General features: G+C 53.3%; 1 protein-coding gene across 1 annotated transcript; it reads left to right on the forward strand.

Annotated features, from left to right (window-relative positions):
• The first annotated feature begins 158 nt into the window (after positions 1 to 158).
• Positions 159 to 20,619, forward strand: TGFB1 (transforming growth factor beta 1). The gene is made up of 7 exons (XM_064381286.1): positions 159 to 1,383; positions 6,089 to 6,249; positions 7,593 to 7,710; positions 10,155 to 10,232; positions 10,373 to 10,520; positions 18,712 to 18,865; positions 20,030 to 20,619. Exons 1-7 carry the CDS (start codon positions 1,026 to 1,028, stop codon positions 20,186 to 20,188), a joined length of 1,176 nt encoding a protein of 391 aa, XP_064237356.1. The 5' UTR covers positions 159 to 1,025; the 3' UTR covers positions 20,189 to 20,619.
• The last annotated feature ends 1,023 nt before the right edge of the window (positions 20,620 to 21,642 follow it).

A 21,642-nucleotide genomic window follows, 5' to 3' on the forward strand; every position in this document is an offset into this window, starting at 1 on the left:
CTGAAGGGACCCCCCTCGGAGCCCGCCCACGCGAGATGAGGACGGTGGCCCAGCCCCCCCATGCCCTCCCCCTGGGAGCCGCCCCCGCTCCCGCTCCGTGAGCTTCCTGGGTGGGGCCGGGGCGGCTTCAAAACCCCCCGCCGACCCAGCGGGTCCCCGCCGCCGCCGCCCTTCGCGCCCTGGGCCATCTCCCTCCCACCTCCCTCCGCGGATCAGCCAGACAGCGAGGGCCCCGGCCGGGGGCAGGGGGGACGCCCCGTCCGGGGCACCCCCCGGCTCTGAGCCGCCCGCGGGGCCGGCCTCGGCCCGGAGCGGAGAAAGGAGTCGCCGAGGAGCAGCCCGAGGCCCCAGAGTCTGAGACCAGCCGCCGCCGCAGCCGCCCCCGCCACTGCGGGGAGGAGGGGGAGGAGGAGCGGGAGGAGGGACGAGCTGGTCGGGAGAAGAGGAAAAAAACTTTTGAGACTTTTCCGTTGCCGCTGGGAGCCGGAGGCGCGGGGACCTCTTGGCGTGACGCTACCCCGTGAGGAGGCAGGACTTGGGGACCCCAGACCGTCTCCCCTCACCGCCGGGGACGCTTGCTCCCTCCCTGCCCCTACACGGCGTCCCTCAGGCGCCCCCATTCCGGACCAGCCCTCGGGAATCGCCGACCCAGCCTCCCGCAAAGACTTTTCCCCAGACCTCGGGCGCACCCCCCTGCACGCCGCGTTCATCTCCGGCCTGTCTCCCGAGTCCCCGCGCATCCTAGACCCTTTCCCCTCCAGGAGACGGATCTCTCTCCGACCTGCCACAGATCCCCTATTCAAGACCACCCACCTTCTGGTACCAGATCTCGCCCATCTAGGTTATTTCCGTAGGATACTGAGACACCCCGGTCAGAGCCTCCCCTCCACCACTGCGCCCTGAGGACCTCAACTTTCCCTCGAGGCCCTCCTGCCTTTTCCCGGGAGACCCCCAGCCCCTGCGGGGGCCCCACCGCATCAGCCCTGTTCGCGCTCTCGACAGTGCCGGGGGGCGCCGCCTCCCCCATGCCGCCCTCCGGGCTGCGGCTGCTGCCGCTGCTGCTGCCGCCGCTGCTGTGGCTACTGGTGCTGACGCTCGGCCGGCCGGCCGCGGGACTATCCACCTGCAAGACCATCGACATGGAGCTGGTGAAGCGGAAGCGCATCGAGGCCATCCGCGGCCAGATCCTGTCCAAGCTGCGGCTCGCCAGCCCCCCGAACCAGGCAGAGGTGCCGCCGGGCCCTCTGCCCGAGGCCGTGCTCGCCCTGTACAACAGTACTCGCGACCGGGTGGCCGGGGAGAGCGCCGAACCGGAGCCCGAACCGGAGGCTGACTACTACGCCAAGGAGGTCACCCGCGTGCTCATGGTGGAAACCCACCACGGTGAGCTCGGAGGGGCAGGGGAGTCGGGAGGGGGGCCCCCAGGGGGCGCCGGAGTGCCGGGGCCACGGGGAGGAAGTGACTGGCAGAGGAAACTGGCTGGAGGAACAGGACCCCCGGGGGACAGGGAACGTGGGATGGTGGGAGGGGGGTGTCGAAAGAGAATGGCACTGAGCCCCCTACCCCCCAGGTGCCTGGTCTTGGAGAGGAGGAGATAGCGAAGTGGACTGCTTCTGGAGGGCGACAGGAACATGCGGGGCCGCCGGGGGAGTCCCCTAGAGGGAAAGAAGTGATAGGGAGAGGGTAGAAGAAGGCTCCCTCTTCCAGGACGTGTTGAATGAGGGGGTCCGTGGGGTGGGAGTTGCAGAGATGGGGGAGCCTGGTGTGGGTGAAGCGAAAACGCCAGTATTTAGGATAAGAGAGGCAATGGGGACCCGGAGCGCGGGCTCCCGAGGTGGAAAGATTCACGAAGGACAGAAAAGCTAGATGAAGGCCACTCCGGGGGGTGCCAGGAAAGTGACAGCGGACCCCCTTCCAGAGGCTGCCCAGAGGCTGCGAAGAACAGGCGGGATGCGGGGCTGGGGGAGAGTCGTAGAAAAAGAAACAGAGGTTGGTGTGATAAATGTGGGGAGAAACGAAGACGAGGTTGTTGGAAGGAGGAGGCTAGCGGGAGAGGAGCGGAGACCCGGGAGGGCGCCCGGGATACGGAGGTGTCCTCGGTGTTTCCCACTGGGACTTGAGGGACAGAGCGGGGAGCCCAGCGGAGGAATCGAGCTCTCAGGAGACCTAGAATTCTGGGTCATGGGAAGGACTTTACCGAGAGGGGAGACAAGCGTGGGAAAGGTGGTGTGAGCGGGGCGGAGGAGAAAATACCCAGCTCCATCTACGCTGCGAACAGCGAGCCCCCAATTCGCCGCAGGATGGAGGGGAATGGGCTGAGTAGAGCCCAGCCGCTGGGAAAGTGCTGGGTTGGGGGTGAGTCTACAATTCCGCGGTGAGAAAATCAAGCTGGGAGGGGTGAGAAAGCCCCACGTGGGTGCCACGCGCGGGGGGAGGAGCTGCTCTTCCACCAAAGGGCAAGAGGACCCCGCTGTGCTAAACGCTGGCAGTCTGGAGCCCAGAGTCAGTTCCTCTCGGGGTGGCTGGGGAAACCCCAGCGTCCGGCCGCCTCACCCTCCTCCCTTCCCTTTCCTTCCCATGCCCCCGGTGGGGGCGGGGATCGCGCGCGGAGCCCGGGGCGAGACGGGGCAGGTCTGGTCCCCGCCCTCCTGGCTGTGGCGCCTCCTGCCCTCCTCACCCCAGCTACGGGAGGGGCTCCCGCTGAGATGGCCCCGTCGGCACCCACGCGAGGACCCGGGCATCCCGCGTGGTTCAGAGCCTGGGGGAAGGTCCCTCAGGTTTCACCGACTCTTGGGCAGTGGGGGCTTGCGGGTCCCCGGCCCATTCCTGCGCCAGTTTACTGCTCCAGCCCAGTGACGCCCACTCCCCACCCACGTCTTAGTCTCGCCTTCTCTTCACTTCATCTTCGTTGTAGGGGTTCCTTTAACACTGACCCCTCCAATCCTGTTCTCCACAAATGCCTTTGTGTCTCTTTTCCCCACGTGTCTCCCCATTTCGTCTCCATTAGTCTCTGTCCACACCTGGGTCTCCTGGTTTTTGTTTCTCTCTTTTCTCTATTTTTCTCCATGGACCTCTGCCCTCTCCTCTGTCGCTGCCATCTCCCCACATCTCCCTCTGCAGCACCCTCCAACCCCTGCTCTCCCTCCTCTCTCTCTCCTTCCCTATCTGCTTCCCCAGCCAAGGCTCTGCCTTTCCTTTAGGTTTGCTGAGTAACCTCTGGGCCAAGAATAGGGCTTATTGGGGCTGGGTGGGGAGGGAGACTGGGGAGGAGGAGGAGGGAAGGGGGCCCTAGGAAGGGGTTTCCTCTGCCTTTCTCACCAGGCTCTCTTCTCACTCTTTTCACAGCCCTACTATAGGAGGCTGGCAGCAGTTGCCCCAGTTGATCCAGGGGTTCATGGCTTGTTCTCTCAATCCCAACCCCAAACTTTTCCTAAACTAGAAAACACCTTGGCTGGGTGCAGCGTCTCACGCCTGTAATCCCAGCACTTTGGGAGGCCAAGGCCAGTGGATCACCTGAGGTCAGGAGTTTGAGACCAGCCTGGCCAACTTGGTGAAACCCATCTTTACTAAAAATACAAAAATTAGCTGGGCAGTGGCAGGCGCCTGTAGTCTCAGCTACTCAGGAGGCTGAGGCAGGAGAATCGCTTGAACCAGGAGGTGGAGGTTGCAGTGAGCCGAGATCATGTCACTGAACTCTAGCCTGGGCAACAGAGTGAGACTCCGTCTCAAAAAAAAAAAAGGAAGAAGAAGAAGAAAACACCCTAATTCCTTTTCTCCCCACTGCAGCCATTTCTACCCAGAATGAACTTCACTTTCCCTAACCAGCTGGGGAAGGGAGTTAAGGGTGGAAAACTACTAATAAAAAGAAGCAGAAGAATCACTTAGGGGTTAAGAGCCCAGTCTCTAGCTTCTCAACATATTGGGAGGCTGAGGCAGGAGGAATTCCAGCCTGCAGTGAGCCACGGTTGTGCTACTGTACTTCAGCCTGGGGGACAGACTGAGACCCTGTCTCTGGCGGGGAAAAAAGGGCAGTCTCTGGAACCAGACAGCTTGAGTTCGAATCCTAGTCTGCAGCTTCCTAGCTATGTGGCCTTGGGGCAAATTACTTAATCTCTGTGCCTCAGTTTCTCCATCTATTAAATGGGTATAATAATAGTCTAAGATTGTGAGGTTTAAATGTCTTCATCTTTGTAAAGTGTTTTAAACAGCATCTGGCAAATAGTGCTTTTTGTTTTTGTTTATTTATGTATTTTTTAAAGACGAGGTTTCTCCATGTTGGTCAGGCTGGTCTCAAACTCCCGACCTCAGGTAATCCATCCGCCTCAGCCTTCCAAAGTGCTGGGATTACAGGCATGAGCCACCACTCCCGGCTTTTTTTTTTTTTTTTTTTTTGAGACAGAGTCTTACTCTTGGCCATACTATAACGTACTCTGCCTCTCGGGTTCAAGCGATTCTCCTGCCTCAGCCTCCTGAGTAGCTGGGATTACAGGTACCCAGCACCATGCCTGGCTAATTTTTTTTTTTTTTAATTCTTTGAGATGGAGTCTTACTCTGTCCCTGAGGTTGGAGTACAGTGGCACAATCTCGGGTCACTCTAACCTCCGTCTCCCAGGTTCAAGTGATTCTTGTGCCTCAGCCTCCCAAGTAGCTGGGATTACAGGCGCCCACCACTGTGCCTGGCCAATTTTTGTATTTTTAGTAGAAATGGGGTTTCACCATGTTGGCCAGGCTGGTCTCGAACTCAGTCTGGCCAACCTCATGTAATCGACCTGCCTCAGCCTCCCAAAGTGCTGGGATTACAGGCGTGAGCCCCCGCACCTGGCCAGCACTCTTAAACAAACACGTGATTGAGTGACCAGTGATTGAGTGTATGCAGTGTATGCAGACTTGGTGCCACATGGCTTCACCTGGGTCATCTAATTTCCCACTATAATCCAGGAATGGGTTCTAGAGTCACTCTGTCCTGTCTTATAGATGAGCACCTGGTTCAGAGAGAGGAATTCACTTGCCCAAGTTTACACAACGCTTCAATTAGGAGAGTCTGGGTGGGAATGCAGGGAGCTAAATGTTATTGCTGTTTTTCGAAGAATAACAGGAAACTGACATTCAGAAAGAGGGTGTGAACTGCCCAAGGTCACACAGCTGAGGCAGCGGAGGTGCTATCAGACTCCAAAGCCAGTGCCCTTGATCCTTACTCTGCATTTTAGGGGTGCTTGCAGTTTGGGGCTCTCAGTCCCAGAAAGGCCTGAGCAAACAGTGGTTCACCTTGGTACCAGCCTTAGTCAAGACAGATGATGCTACTTGAGAGGAGTGTGGTTAGGACCCATTTTACAGAGGAGGAAACAAACCTGGGGGAGAAATCACTCCTCAAGATCACACAGCTAAAAAGCATCAGAGTCATTTAGGCGTCGTGGCTCACGCCTGTAATCCCAGCACTTTGGGAGGCTGAGGCAGGTAGATCACTTGAGGTCAGGAGTTCAAGACCAGCCTGGCCAACATGGTGAAACCCTGTCTCTACTACAAATACAAAAATTAGCTGGGCATGGTGGCAGGTGCCTGTAATTCCCGCTACTCAGGAAGCTGAGGCAGGAGAATCTCTTGAACCTGGGAGGTAGAGGTTGCAGTGAGCCAAGATCGTATCATTGCACTTCAGCCTGGACAACAAAAGCTCAGTTTTTTTAAGACAATGTATACAGATCCAGAATTTGAGCACTTCTCACCATTTCCTCTGCCCACCCCCCTTCATCTCTTGCCTAGACCATTACAGTAGCCTCTTGTACTGGTCCCCTGCATCCGCCCTTGCCCTCTAAGGCAAGGGTCCCCAATCCCCAGGCTGAGGACCAGTACCAGCCTGTGGCCTGTTAGGAACTGGGCTACACAGCAAGAGGTGGGCGGTGGGCAAATGAGCATTACCCCCGGAGTCCACCTCCGGTTAGATCAGCGGTGGCATTAGATTCTCAAAGGAGACAAACCCTATGAGACTGACTCCACCCCAGAGCTGTCAGCTCCAAAACTTCTAGACTTGGGACCCCAGCTCCCCTCACCTCTGCCAAACCCCTGATCGCCTCTCTGCATTTCTCCCTGCTAGAAATCTATGACAAGTTCAAGCACAGCACACACAGCATATATATGTTCTTCAACACATCAGAACTCCGAGAAGCAGTACCTGAACCCGTGTTGCTCTCCCGGGCAGAGCTGCGTCTGCTGAGGCTCAAGTTAAAAGCGGAGCAGCACGTGGAGCTGTACCAGGTGAGGACGTGAGCCCGAGGGAAGGTCTTCTGCTGGAGAGCGTGAGCTGTAACCAGCAGGGCAACTGTGGGGCTGCTGGCTACAAGGTCTGCCTAGATGGTCCCTGAAGGATAGAGGAAATACAAACCGTGCAATCCAGGACTCTTTTTATTTCTTCATTTTTCTTTCTTTTTTTTTGAGACGGAGCCTTGGTCTGTTGCCCAGGTTGTAGTGCAGTGGCACGATCTCGGGTCACTGCAACCTCCGCCTCCCAGGTTCAAGTGATTCTCTCATCTCAGCCACCTGAGTAGCTGGGATTACAGGAATATACCACCACGCTGGGCTAATGTTTGTATTTTTAGTAGCGACGGACTCTGTGTGTGTGTGTGTGTGTGTGTGTGTGTGTGTGTGTGTGTGACAAAGTCTTGCTCTGTCACCAGACTGGTGCGCAGTGGCACAGTCTTGGCTCACCGCAACCTCTGCCTCCTGTGTTCAAGCGATTTCCCTGCCTCAGTTTCCCGAGCAGCTGGGACTAGAGGCATGCACCACCACGCCCAGCTAACTTTTTGTATTTTAGTAGAGACCAGTCAGGTCTCGATCTCCTGACCTCATGATCCACCTGCCTCGGCCTCCCCAAGTACTGGGATTACAGGCATGAGCCACCATGCCTGGCTGACTCTTGGGTTTATAGAACATTAGTCTTCTAAAGCTTCTCAGGCTCATTCAATGTGGAAATCTTGGGATATTATCAAACATTTGAATTATAAAATGACTTCTAAGTTACTGATTTAGAATTCAGGGTGTCAAATTTGCAGAGCCGTATGCTCAGCAAACCCCAGAATGTTAGCAGCAGAATTTTATTTTATTTATTATTATTATTTTGAGATGAAGTCTCACTCTGTTACCCACGCTGGAATGCAGTGGTGCAATCTTGGCTCACTGCAACCTCTGTCTTCCAGGCTCAAGCAATTCTCCTGCCTCAGCCTCCCACATAGTGAGGACTACAGGCATGCGCCACCATACCCAGCTAATTTTTGTATTTTTAGTAGAGATGGGTTTTCACCATGTTGGCCAGGCTGGTCTCGAACTCCTGACCTCGTAATCAGCTCGCCTCGACCTCTCAAAATGCTGGGATTACAGGTGTGAGCCACCGCGCCTGGCCCGCATCTCAACTCTCACAGGTGCTGTGGGGGAGGATGGGTGCTGCAGGGTCCCACAGTGTGGATGTCTGAGAGGGTAGGTGGTGCCTGGGAACTGTCTGGGAGCCAGTTTGGGGGAGCAGATGGGATGAAGGGTTCAGTTAGTATACGTGGGGGCATGGCTACAACTACCACTGTCTCTCTCCCACCTTCATCATCCTCTAGAAATACAGCAACAATTCCTGGCGATACCTCAGCAACCGTCTACTGGCTCCCAGCGACTCGACGGAGTGGTTGTCTTTTGATGTCACTGGAGTTGTGCGACAGTGGCTGACCCACGGAGGTGAGGCTCGCTCGTGTGTCCCACCTGTTTCTCAATGGGGTCCACCCCATTGTTTGTCCTGGGGTCACTTTGCCTAGGACCCCTGTCCATCCTGGTGTGAAGGGGCTGAGACCTGGCTCCCCTCTGTGGCGTGGAAACCTGAGTGACTGGCTAATCCATTTCCTGAGCATCTCTCTGCCCTGCCCTGTGATGGGCGATGCCAAGGACACAGCAATGACTAAAACAGCCCCATCGTTGCCCTCACAGAGCTCATGGTCCATTCGGTGGGTAGGTGGGGAATAGACTTGTAAGGCAGTGATGACCCAGAGTGGGTGGGGCTGGGATGGAGAGCCCAAAGGAGGTGCCTGACTCAGCCTGCAATCAGGGGGGGCTTCCTGGAGGAGGGGCTCCTGAGCTGATGTTGTAGGGATGAGTAGAATGGTCAGGAAAAGGAGGGTTGTGAGAGTATTCTGGGGCTGGGCATGGTGGCTCACACCTGTAATCCCAGCACTTTGGAAGGCCAAGGAGGATGGATCACTGGAGATCAGAAGTTTGAGAGCAGCCTGGGCAACACGGCAAAACCCGGTCTCTACAAAAATACAAACATTAGCCATGCCTGCTGGTGCGCACCTGTAGTCCCGGCTGCTTGGGAGACTGAGGCAGAGAATCACTCGAGCCTGGGAGGTCGAGGCTGCAGTGAGCCGAAATCGCACTACTGCAATCCAGCCTACATGACAGTGAGATCCCATCTCAAAAAAAAAAAAAAGTATTTCAGGCAACGGGAACAGCCTGTGCAAAGCCCCGGAGGCCAGGGAGAGCCTAACTCATGTGATCTGTCCAGGAGGTGACTGTCTCCGTCCTGTTCCTGGCAGGGTCCATGATGCCCATATCTCTCTCCCTCACCTCCCTCTCATTTATGCTTTTATTCAATAATTGCCCACAGGTTCCTGCAGTGTGCCTGGCCCTGTGCTGGGTGGCATGGGGATCATAGTGGCAACAAAGACAGCCCTCAGTTCTGCCCTTATGGGGTCCATAGTCACTTGTGGACATCTAAGAGATCTTGTCAAGGCCCCAGCAGTCAGTAATGACCTAGAATGATCAAAGATGGGACAGGGAGGCACGGGTAGAGAGGTCAAGGCTCGGACAGGGAGGCATCCAGGAAGGGGACACCCTAAGTGCCGTTGGGAGCCCAGAAAAGGCACCTGGACCCACCTGGGGAGTCTAGGAGGGCTTACTGGGTGAGGGTGATTGTGTGGAGACTCACAGGATAAGTAGTAGTTTGGCCACGTGAAAAAGTAGGGATAGCCGGGCTCAGTGGGTCACGCCCGTAATCCCCTCACTTTGCGGGGGCCGAGGCAGGCGGATCACCTGAAGTCAGGAGTTCAAAACCAACCTGACCAACATGATGAAAGCCCATCTCTACTAAACATACAAAATCAGCCAGCGTGGTGGCACATGCCTGTAATCCCAGCTACTTGGGAGGCCGAGGCAGGAGAATTGCTTGAACTTGGGAGGCAGAGGTTGCGGTGAGCTGAGATCATGTCATTGCACACCAGCCTGGGCAAGAAGAGCAAAACTCCGCCTGAAAAAAAAAAAATAGGGATTAGGGAGCAGGAGGGCACCGGGAGGAGTGTTCTGGGCTGTTCCACAGAGGCCTAGAAGGAGCTCATCTGTCTTGGTAAATGCTGAGTCCCAAGCACACAGCATAGGCTCTGGCACATCGCAGGAGCTTAGAAAGCATCATCCACTCATTTATTCAGGAGACTGATGCTGGCCAGGTGTGCTGGCTCACACCTGTAATCCCGGCACTTTGGGAGGCCAAGGTGGGAGGATTGTTTGAGCCCAGCCTGAGCAACATTGTGAGACCCCTGTCTCTACAGAACATTTAAAAATTAGCTGTGTAGGTCGGGTGCGGTGGCTAACGCCTATAATCCCAGCACTTTGGGAGGCTGAGACTAGCAGATCACCTGCGGTCAGGAGTTCCAGACCAGTCTGGCTAACATGGTGAAACCTCATCTCTACTAAAAATACAAAAAATTAGCTAGGCATGGTGTCGCGCGCCTGTAATCCCAGTTACTTGGGAGACTGAGGCAGGAGAATTGCTTGAACCTGGGAGGCAGAGGTTGTAGTTAGCCAAGATCGTGCCACTGCATTCCAGCCTGCGCAACAGAGCCAGACTCTGCCTCAAAAAAAAAAAAAAAAAATTAGTCTTGCATGGTGTCACATGCCTGGCTACTTGGGAGGCTGAGGTGGGAGGATTGCTTGGGCCTGGGAGGTTGAGGCTGTGAGAGCTTGTCTCAAAAAAATAAAGAAATAAATGAAGCAAGAGAGCTGCAGAGAGGGCAGAGCGGGGTGGGCAGGGGAGGCAGGAAGGAACCGCCTGGGGTTTGCTCCTTCCTTCCTCTTCCTCCAGGGGCTGGGTGAGCTACACCCACAGACTGGCTTCCCTCTCCCCACTGCTACAGGGGAAATTGAAGGCTTTCGCCTTAGCGCCCACTGCTCCTGTGACAGCCGAGATAACACACTGCAAGTGGACATCAACGGTAAGACCCGCTTCCCTGGCCATGCCCAGCTGTGATTTATATGCGCGTGTGTGCGGCGCATCTGCCCCGCGCCCCACTTATCTGTCCCTCTGAGAGTGTCTGTATATGTCCCCTATCCTCTGACTCCCACACCAAAGCAGGGTTCTCTACTGGCCGCCGAGGTGACCTGGCCACCATTCATGGCATGAACCGGCCTTTCCTGCTTCTCATGGCCACCCCGCTGGAGAGAGCCCAGCATCTGCAAAGCTCCCGGCACCGCAGAGCCCTGGACACCAACTACTGCTTCAGGTGAACCTTGCAGCCTTGGATAGAGGCCTTCTAGGCTGGGGGCATGACTGCCATCTGCTGACCAGATGCTCCAGGTTGGACACCTGGCTGATGCTGTGCTTGGGCTGAGCGTCTGTCTCCTAAAGGGAGGGCTAAAGCTGAAGCTTGAAGGGCTCAGGGGATGGGGTCTAGGGTGTAAGAACTGGGAGTCTTGTGCTGGGCTTTGGGAGGCTGTAATCCCAGACTTTGGGAGGCCGAGACAGGCGGATCACCAGAGGTGGGGAGTTTGAGACCAGCCTGGACAAATGGTGAAACCCTGTCTCTACTAAAAATACAGAAATTAGCCAGGCATGGTGGCGGGCACTTATAATCCCAGTTACTTGGGAGGCTGAGGCAGGAGAATCACTTGAGTCTGGGAGGCAGAGGTTGCAGTGAGCCGAGATCGCGCCAATGCACCCTAGCCTGTGCGACAGAGTGAGACTGTCTCAAAAAACAAAAAACAAACAAACAAATAAGTGAGAGTCTTGTAATGTTGGGATCAGGTTGCTTTCTTGCTGGAGTGTTGGAATCACAGAATGTTAGGAAGCTGAACCCTGAGGATGTTGGAATAAAGTTGGAAGGTCAACCATCTTGGATCCCTAACTTGTTAGCAGGTTGAGGGTCTAGAATGCTGGGATTCTAGAATGCTAGAATTTGGTGTTAATTACTGAAATGGAGAATGTTGGACTGAAGGAAAGATGAAACACTGGGATCCTAGAATTTGGGAATGCAGAATGAGAAGATGGCCCATGTGGAATTCCTACACCATTGGCCTAATGTGGATACCAGTGCTGGCAGACTGGATCTTTGAATATTGGGCTCACAATGGCAGAATTCTGTTTTGAAATATTCACACCCACAAATGTTGTAGCTGGAGAAAGCCAGAATATTGGTATCCCAGCATGCTGTGACTCAGTGCTGGAATGTCAGAATCTTAGAATGCTGGGAATTTATGAATAGAAAGTGGCAGCAGGCCGGGCGTGGTGGCTCACGCCTGTAATCCCAGCACTTTGGGAGGCCGAGTGTTGGGCCGAGTGTTTGGGCAGATCACCTGAGGTCAGGAGTTCACGACCAGCCTGGCCAACATGGTGAAATCCCATCTCTATTAAAAATACAGAAATTAGCCGGGCATGGTGGTGGGCACCTGTAATCTTAGCTATTCAGCTGGAATTACAGCTACCCAGGTACTCAGGTTAAGGTAGGAGAATCGCTTGAACCTGGGAGGCAGAGGTTTCAGTGAGCTGAGATTGCGCCATCTCAAAAAAAAAAAAAAAAAGAAAAGTGTTAGCTTGAACCTCTCGAGTGATGGGCTCGGAACTGTGGAATGTCGGGATGCAGTACTGACATACTGGAATTCAGGAATGCCAAGATCCTCGAAGCTTGCAAAGTCAGAATCCTGGAAAGTTGGCAATGCTGTCAGCATGTTAGAATCGTAAGATGCTGGAATACTAATCCTGTAATCTAAGAAAGCTGAAATGTTGGATTCCTAGAGTTTTGAAACGGAGAGTTAGAATGTTGTAAAATTAAAGTGATCATCTGACCTCACTCCTCCCCTGCTTAAAATACTTCGGTGGTGTCTTGGGCTTTGTCACCTGCTTTTCCTCTGCCGGAAAATCAGCCCTGCTCCCAGACTCCTTCACCATCAGATTTTAGCGCCATCAGCCCAGCAACCCTGTGAAGGAACAAACTGAGGTCTTGAGTGCCAACAGCAGCTGACATTACAAAGGAGACAGCCAGCCATGTGAGCCTCCGTAGGGATGGACCCAACGTTACCTAGGAAGTCTTGCCAAAAAATGAAACCTGAAGGCCGCGTGCGGTGGCTCATGCCTGTAATCCCAGCACTTTGGGAGGTCAAGGCAGGCAGATCGCTTAAACTCAGGAGTTCCAGGAGCTCCAAACCAGCCTGTGCAACATGGTGAAACCCTGTCTCTCCACAAAAAATACCAAAAAACTAGCTGGGCTGGGCTGTGTGTGCCTGTAGTCCCAGCCACTTGGGAGGCTGAGGCAGGAGTGCTTGAGCCCAGGAGGTTGTGGCTGCAGTGAGCTGGGATCACACCATTGCACTTCAGGACAGCGCGAGACCCTGTCTATGAAAAAAAAAAATCAAACCCCATCAGGACTGTAGATCCCAACAGTTTTCAGGAACAGAGGAAATGTTAAGCAACAGGGTTTCACCAGCCTCAGCCTCCCAAAATGCTGGGATTACAGGCATGAGCCACCGCTCCCGGCCTATGTCCTGTATTTTTGGTGGTTTTTTGTTGTTGTTGAGAAGGAGTTTCACTCTTGTCGCCCAGTCTGGAGTGCAATGGTGAAATCTCGGCTCGCTGCAGCCTCTGCCTCCTGTGTTCAAGCGATTCTCCTGCCTCAGCCTCCTAAGTAGCTGGGATTACAGGCATACACCACCACACCTGGCTAATTTTTGTATTTTTAGTAGAGATGGGGTTTCATCATGTTGGCCAGGCTGATCCTGAACTCCTGACCTCAGGTGATCTGATCGCCTCAGCCTCCCAAAGTGCTGGAATTACAGGCGTGAGCCACCACTCCTGGCCTATATCCTGTATTTTAAAAATAAGATAGAGAAAAGAAAACGTACTTAAGACAATCATAAGGAAGAGGAAATATATTTTCCACCCATTGAGAAGTGGCTTATCACAAAAGTCTTCACGTTGAGTAGGCTGAGGAGGAGGAGGAGGAAGAAGGGTTGGTCTTGCTGTCTCAGGGGTGGCGGAGGCGGAAGAAAAACTCGCCTGTAAGTGGTGTATTTTGTAAGTGGACCACGTAGTTCATGCCCGTGTTGTTCAAAGGTCAGTCTATATATAGTTAACCCTGAATATATATACAAAGAGAAAGAGGTGATTCTGTGGATTTTGAAAAAGTCCTAAGGGAGGCCAGGCATGGTGGCCCACGCCTGTAATCCCAGCACTTGAGGAGGCTGAGGCGGGTGGATGACTTGAGGTCAGAAGTTTGAGACCAGGCTGGCCAACATGGTGAAACCCTCTCTGTACTAAAAATACGGCTGGGCACGGTGGCTCATGCCTGTAATCCCAGGACTTTGGGAGGCTGAGGTGTGTGGATCACCTGAGGTCAGGAGTTTGGGACCAGCCTGGACAACACGGTGAAACCCTGCCTCCACTAAAAATACAAAAATTACCTGGGCATGGTGGCGTGTGCCTGTAGTCCCCACTGTTTGGGAGGCTAAGGCAGGAGAATCGCTTGAACCAGGGAGGTTGCAGTGAGCAGTGAGCCAAGACTGCACCACTGCACTCCAGCCTGGATGACAGAGTGAGACCCTGTCTCAAAAAAAAAAAAAAAAAGAGAGATAATACAGTGTTAGTGGATGGGGTAGAGATGCAATGGAAATTGGCCGTGAGTTGATCATTGTTGAAGCTGCTTTTGTGTATGTTTGAACCTTCCCAGCTGGGTGGAGTGGCTCACGCCTGTAATCCCAGCACTTTGGAAGGCCGAGGTGGGTGGATCACTTAAGGTCAGGAGTTCGAGACCAGCCTGGTCAACATGGTGAAACCCCATCTCCACTAAAAATACAAAAAAATTTAGTTGGGTGTGGTGGTGTGCACCTGTAATCCCAGTTACTCAGGATGCTGAGCCAGGAGAATTGCTTGAACTTGGGAGGTGGTGGCTGCTGTGAGCCAAGGTTGCACCACTGCACTCCACCTGGGTGACAGAGTAAGACCCTGTCTCAAAAAAAAAAGTATATATACATACCTGATTGAACCTTAGAAAGACTGAAAAAAAACTTTCACAGGAAAATGTGTTCTTAAAGCAGCTTGCACAACCCCTTTCTCCAATATCCAAGGCGGCCTCTCGGGCTCCCCTGGGGCCCAGGTAGATCTTTGATTCAACAAACAGTCTCTGTTGGCTCTTTTTTTTTTTTTTTTTGAGATGGAGTCTGGCTCTGTTGCCCAGGCTGGAGTGAATGCAATGGCGAGATGTTCGCTCACTGCGACCTTTGTCTCCAGGGCTCAAGTGATTCTCCTGCCTCAGCCTCCCAAGTAACTGGGATTACAGGCGTGCACCACCATGCCCAGGTAATTTTTGTATTTTTAGTAGAGACAGGGTTTCACTGTGTTGGCCAGGATGGTCTTGATCTCCTGACCTCGTTATCTACCCGCCTCGGCCTCCCAAAGTGCTGGGATTACAGGCATGAGCCACCGCGCCCAGCAATTTTTTGTAGAGGCAGGGTCTTATGCTCCCCAGGTTGGTCTCAAACTTCTTGGGCGCAAGCGATTCACCCGTCTTCGCCTCCCAAAGTTCTGTGATTACAGGTGTGAGCCACTGCACCCGGCCGAGGTCTTGAGAGACTGGATGGAAAAGGCTTTGCGAAGGCAAGGGCCGTGGGTATCCCAGGGCCCAGTGCATGGTAGGCCCTGAATGTATCCTGAAAAAATGAGTCAGAGGATCACCTAGAGGGCTTGTTCAGCATGGACGGTTGTTCCCAGCCCCGCACACAGTTTCTGCTTTCAGTGGCCTGGGGTGCTGCCTGAGACTCTGCATTTCCCACAGTCCCCAGGTGATGCTGCCACTGGTCCTGTGAGCTCACTGGAGAGCTGCTGACTTGGATAACAGTATCACAGCTGGGCCAGGTGGCCTGTAATCCCAGCACTTTGGGAGGCCGAGGTGGGCAGATCACAAGGTCAGGAGATCTAGACCATTCTGGCTAACACGGTAAAACCCCATCTCTACTAAAAATACAAAAAGTTAGCCAGGCGTGGTGGCACACGCCTATAGTCCCAGCTACTCGAGAGGCTGAAGCAGGAGAATCGCTTGAAACCAGGAGGAGGAGGTTGGTGAGCTAAGATCGTACCATTGTACTTCAGCCTGGGCAACAAGAGTGAAACGCCGTCTCAAAAAAAAAAAAAAAGTATCACAGACGTTCAAATCCGAGGACCTCAGAGTCCCAGCTAGGATTGAACTGGAAATTAAAGATGATTCTGGGCCAGGCACGGTGGCTTATGCCTGTAACCCCAGCACTTTGGGAGGTCAAGGCAGGCGGATCACCTGAGGTTGGGAGGTCGAGACCACTCTCACCAACGTGGAGAAACCTCGTCTCTACTAAAAAAAATACAAAATTAGCCAGGTGTGGTGGCGCATGCCTGTAATTCCAGCTACTCGGGAGGCTGAGGCAGGAGAATTGCTTGAACCCCGGAGGGTGGAGGTTGCGGTGAGCTGAGATCATGCCATTAACACTCCAGTCTGGGCAACAAGAGTGAAACTCCATCTCAAAAAACAAAACAAAACAAAAAGATGATATGATTCTGGACACTAGTTATTCCCCTTTTGTGTGTTTAGGACTTCCTGTGAGAAAGCGAAAGCCAGAAACCTTTTCCCCAGAAATATATGCACATACACACATACACACACGTGCATATGATCTCAGGTGTTCAGAGCCCTCCGCAAGCCTGTCCGTGATGTCCCCTTGGCCCTCAGGTTAACGCCTTATTTGATCTGGTAGCTCCTACCTCTGAACAGATGAGGAAACTGAGGTCCAACCAAATTGGGTGAGACCAGGCTGAGCTCACAGGGATCTGTTTCCTGACTCCCTTCTCAGGCTTCTGTGGCTCTTGGAAAGGCTTTATCTTGCCTCCAGGGTATCTGGTGCCACTTGAAGCTGGGTTCACACGATTCTCTTGCCTCAGCCTCCCGAGTAGCTGCGACTACAGGCGCATGCCACCATGCCCAGCTAATTTTTGAATTTTTAGTATAGACAGGGTCCTCAAGTTTGCCTGCCTCAGCCTCCCAAAGTTCTGGGATGACAGGTGTGAACCCCCGCACCCCACTGGCCCCACCAATCCATGAGCGGGGGCTGCAATGAGCCGAGATGGCCCCACTGTTCACCAGCCTGGGTGACAGAGTGAGGCTCTGTTCAAAAAAAAAAGTCACCCTCAACTTTTTCTTTTTTATTTTTCCTATTCTGATTTAAATTACTTTATTATGGAAAATTTCAAATATATACAAAAGAAATGAAGATAAGATAATGAACATCTGTAAACTCTCATCCAGCTTCACTGATGATTTTGCCCCGTTTCTAATGCAGACATTTATATATTTTCTTGCATAACTGCAATACCATATTGCACTGAATGGAACTAACAGTCACTTGGATATTTTGGAAAGGATGGCTCAGAAAGGTATCTCTGAGGAGGTGATCGTCAGTCATGTAACTGATATTTATTGAGTACCTACTGCATTCCAGGCACTGCTTTAGGAGATAAGGCTCCCTGAGTGAAGGACATTTGAGCTAAGGTTTAAATGAATCTAAGGGGCCAGGCAAGGTGGCTCACGCCAGTAATCTCACCACTTTGAGAGGCTGAGGCGCGGATCCCTTGAGCCCGAGTTCAACACCAGCCTGGGCAACATAGTGAGCCCCTGTCTCTAAAAAGAATAAAAAATTAAAAAGAATAAATGGGCCGGGCACGGTGGCTCATGTCTGTAATCCCAGCACTTTGGGAGGCTGAGTTGGGTGGATCACAAGGTCAGGAGTTCAAGACCAGCCTGGTCAACATGGTGAAACGCCATCCCTACTAAAAATACAAAAAAATTAGCCAGGTGTGGTGGCACTCACCTGTAATCCCAGCTACTCAGGAGGCTGAGGCAGGAGCATTGCTTGAACCTGGAAAGCAGAAGTTGCAGTGAGCCGAGATCGCACCACTGCACTCCAGCCTGAGTGACAGAGCAAGACTCCATCTCGAAAAAAAAAAAAATTAGGAAAAGAAAGAATAAATGAAGCGAAGGAACAAGCTGGAGTGGTTATCTGTGGGACTAGCAAGCAGGCAGAGGGAACAGCAGATGCAGGGCCCTGAGGTAAGACTGTTTGAGGAACAGACAGGACATCTGTGTGGCTGCAGTGGAGTAGGCATGAGAGAGAAGTGGAGATCAGCCAGATTCGGCAGCACCTTGTGGCACATGGTGAGGACTTGGGCATTTGCCGTGAGATGGAGCCAGGTTCAGAGCAGAGGAGTGACATGACAATTTATAGCATGAACCTGGAGCGCAGAGATTTCTATTTTATTTATTTATTTATTTTTTCTGGGTACTCCTCCCAAATGTCTCTTTAAATCTAAAAATTTTTAAAAATTCTTTTAGAGACAGGGTCTTGTGCTTTGTTGTCCAGGCTGGCATGCAGTGCTGTGACCATAGCTCACTGCAACCTCGAACTCCTGGGTCCAGCGATCCTCCCACGTCATCCTCCCAAAGTACTGGGATTGAAGGCGGGAGTCACCACGCCTAGCCTATTTCTATGTTTCATTTGCCCTCAATCCCCAGTAGATCCCAGCCCGGCACACAGTAGTAATTCAATAAACATTTGTTACACAAATAGAGCAGATCAGTATACATGGAGCTGTGTTATTTTTTGTTTCAGGATGTGGGCATACCATCATTTATTTAGTTCCCGGTGGATGGTCGTCTGGCTTCCAGTGTTTTAAGCACTGCATGAGATAATTATTTTATTAATTTATTATTTATTATTTTTATTTATTTATGTATTTTGAGACGGAGTTTTGCTCTCAGGCTGGAGTGTGGTGGCGCGATGCTGGCTCACTGCAACCTCCACCTCCACGGTTTAAGCAATTCCCCTGCCTCAGCCTCCCGAGTAGCTGGGATTACAGGCACATGCCACCACACTGGGCTAAACTTTTTTGTATTTTTAGTAGAGATGGGGTTTCACCATTTTGGCCACACTGGTCTCGGACTCCTGACCTCAGGCAATCCACCTGCCCGGAGGTTGGGGTCTAAAAGGCTCGGCTGTGCTCCCATAGGTGGCTGTCTCTTAGGGGGTCTAAGCAAGGCCACAACCTCAACTGGATTGAACCAGGAGTTCGGGACGGTTGCTCTTCGCCCCTAGCTGACCCTCGGCTCGGCCCAGAGAAAGCCTCCCAAAGTGCCGAGATTATAGGCGTGACCCACTGTGCGCCCACTGCATGAGATAATTATTACAATGCTCTTAGCACAGTACTCGACTGGAGGAAGTGCTTCATCTGTGTTAGTGATTATCATGACTATTACTGTTATTATCACGGGGGGTGCAAGGGAGACCCAGATGGAGACAGGGCTGGGGGGCAACCTAGGGTGACACACACACCTGGGGACAAGGGGTACGCAGCTCCTGTGGTGGCAGCCCCTCCATGTCTCTGACAACTGTCTCTCCTGCCTGCAGCTCCACGGAGAAGAACTGCTGCGTGCGGCAGCTGTACATTGACTTCCGAAAGGACCTCGGCTGGAAGTGGATCCACGAGCCCAAGGGCTACCACGCCAACTTCTGCCTGGGGCCCTGCCCCTACATTTGGAGCCTGGACACACAGTACAGCAAGGTACGTCTGGCCCACGGGGGTAGGAGATGCACTGAGGGGAGCCAGGATGAAGGAAGAGGAGAGAGAAAGAGGAGTAAAGTCAGAGAGATGAGTTGGCAGGATGGGGAGAAAGAGAGAGGGATGGGGTGGGGAGGGAAATGCATAAAGAGATGGGGAGAGAGGCATGAGATATGAAGACTCACAGAGCTGAAGTAACAGAGGGATGGGGGTGAAGTGGAGAAGAGAGACAGGGAGATGGAAGGAAAAACGCAGAGAAATGGAGAGAGAATGAGAGAGGCAGACGGACACTGGCAGATACAGACACAGAGTTAGGGCAAGGAGAGACAAAGACAGGTACACAACAAGGCACGAGGCGAACATGAGGAGGGACAGACTGAGAGAGAAAATCAGGGCCGCCAAGGCTCACGCCAGTAATACCAGCACTTTGGGATGTTGAAGCAGGAGGATCGCTTGAGCCCAGGAGTTCAAGACCGGCCTGGGCAATAGAGGGAGAGCCCATCTCTACCCACCCCCACCAAAAAAAATAGTCAGAAGTGGTGGTGCTTGCATGTGGTCCAAGCTACTCCAGAGGCTGAGGCGGGAGGAAGGCTTGAGCCCGGAGGAAGGCTTGAGCCCAGGAGGTTGAGGCTGCAGTGAGCTGTGATCACGCCACTGCACTCCAGCCTAGGTGGCAGACAGAGACCCGTCGAAAAAGAAAATCAGGGCCGGGCGCGGTGGCTCACGCCTGTAATCCCAGCACTTTGGGAGGCCAAGGCGAGTGGATCACAAGGTCAGGAGTCTGAGACCATCATGGCCAACATAGTGAAACCTCGTCTCTACTAAAAATACAAAAAGTTAGCTGGGTGTGGTGGTGCATGCCTGTAATCCCAGCTACTTGGGAGGCTGAAGCGGAGATCGCGCCACTGCGCTCCAGCTAAACTCCGTCTCAAAAAAAAAAAAAAAAAAAGGAAAAAAAGAAAATCAGACAGGTGGGAGAGATAGAGTAAGATAGGATGGAAGAAGATAAGAGAGACCGAATTAGAGATGGGAAGATGCGGACAGGCATGCGGGGAGAGACAAAGCGGGAGAGGCTGGCGCAGTTGGGGGTGGGCGGGTGGGGGAGTGGAGGGCCGTCTTTCTCCGCTAGCCCTGAGCCCTGACCCTGACCCCGTCCACCGCCCGCAGGTCCTGGCCCTGTACAACCAGCATAACCCGGGAGCCTCGGCGGCGCCGTGCTGTGTGCCGCAGGCGCTGGAGCCGCTGCCCATCGTGTACTACGTGGGCCGCAAGCCCAAGGTGGAGCAGCTGTCCAACATGATCGTGCGCTCCTGCAAGTGCAGCTGAGGCTCCGCCCCTCCCCGCCCCGCCCCCGGCAGGCCCGGCCCCGCCCCACCCCGCCCCCACTGCCTTGCCTTTGGGGGCTGTATTTAAGGACACCCGTGCTCCAAGCCCACCTGGGGCTCCATTAAAGGTGGAGAGAGGACTTTGGATCTCTGTGTCATTGGGCGCCTGACTGGGGTCTCCCTCCCTGACGTTTCCCTACTCCCACCCCATCTCCCTCCCTGTCCACCTCCTCCTGCCTGTCTGCACCATTTGCCTCGCATCAAGGCACAGGGGACCGGTGGGGGACACTACTGATCCCTGCTGGTAGTTAGATCTATTTATTGAGCACCTTGGGCACTGTTTTAAGTGCCTTATATTAGTGAACTCATTCAACCACCATAGCAACACTGAGATGCAGAGACTCTGATAACACCCATTTTAAAGGTGAGGAGGTAAGGCACGGTGGCTCATGCCTGTAATTCCAGCGCTTTGGGAGGCTGAGGTGGGTAGATCACCAGGTCAGGAGTTCGAGACCAGCCTGGCCAACATGGTGAAATCCCGTCTCTACTAAAAATACAAAAATTAACCAGGTGTGGTGCTGCACGCCTGTAATCCCAGTTACTCGGGAGGCTGAAGCAGGAGAATCGCCTGAACCTGGGAGGCAGAGGTTGCAGTGAGCTGAGATCTCCACACTGCGCTCCTCCGTCTCAGAAACAAAAAACGGTGAGGAAACTGAAGCCCAGAGAGGTTAGGGAGGAGTTCCTGCCTACCAGGAACCTGCTTTAGTGGAGGATGCTGAGGAAGACAATAAAAGTAGTCCAGGTGGGGTGGCTCACGGCTGTAATCCTAGCACTTTGGGAGGCTGAGATGGGACGATTACTTGAATCCAGGGATTTGAGACCAGCCTGGGTAACAAAGTGAGACTCTATCTCTACAAAACATTTTTTTTTTTTTGAGATCAAGTTTTGCTCTTGTTGCCCAGGCTGGAGTGCAATGTCACGATCTTGGCTCACTGCAACCTCCGCCTCCCGGGTTAAACCAATTCTTCTGCCTCAGCCTCCCAAGTAGCTGGGATTACAGGCGCCCGCCACCATGCCCAGCTAATTTTTGTATTTTTAGTAGAGACGGGGTTTCACCATGTTGGTCAGGCTGGTCTTGAACTCCCGACCTCAGATGATCCGCCCTCCTCGGCCTCCCGAAGTGCTGGGATTACAGGTGTGAGCCACCGTGCCTGGCCACAAAACTTTTTTTTTTTAATGTACACTTGTGGTCCTGGCTACTCTGGAGGCTAAGGTGGGAGGATCACTTGATCCTGGGAGGTCAAGGATCAGCGGCCATCAGTGGATCTCCCTCTACTGTCTCCATCTCTTCCCATCTGCTATGGTCCCACTCCTGAATTCTCTCCTGCTTCCTCTTTCTCCTGCCTCTCGGTTTCCACTCTTTCTCCCAGGTTTCACTTCCCCAAGCCCAGTGAT

The sequence above is a fragment of the Aotus nancymaae genome, unplaced genomic scaffold (genome assembly GCF_030222135.1).
Source record: "Aotus nancymaae isolate 86718 unplaced genomic scaffold, 86718_ANA_hifiasm-v0.15.2.pri h1tg000028l, whole genome shotgun sequence".
NCBI lineage: Eukaryota > Metazoa > Chordata > Mammalia > Primates > Aotidae > Aotus > Aotus nancymaae.

Coding starts and splice junctions, on each gene's coding strand:
- TGFB1 (XM_064381286.1), top strand. CDS start 1,026: ATGCCGCCCTCCGGGCTGCGGCTGCTGCCGCTGCTGCTGCCGCCGCTG. Junction 10,233..10,372: donor ACTGCAAGTGGACATCAACG/GTAAGACCCGCT, acceptor ACACCAAAGCAG/GGTTCTCTACTGGCCGCCGA. Junction 10,521..18,711: donor GACACCAACTACTGCTTCAG/GTGAACCTTGCA, acceptor TCCTGCCTGCAG/CTCCACGGAGAAGAACTGCT.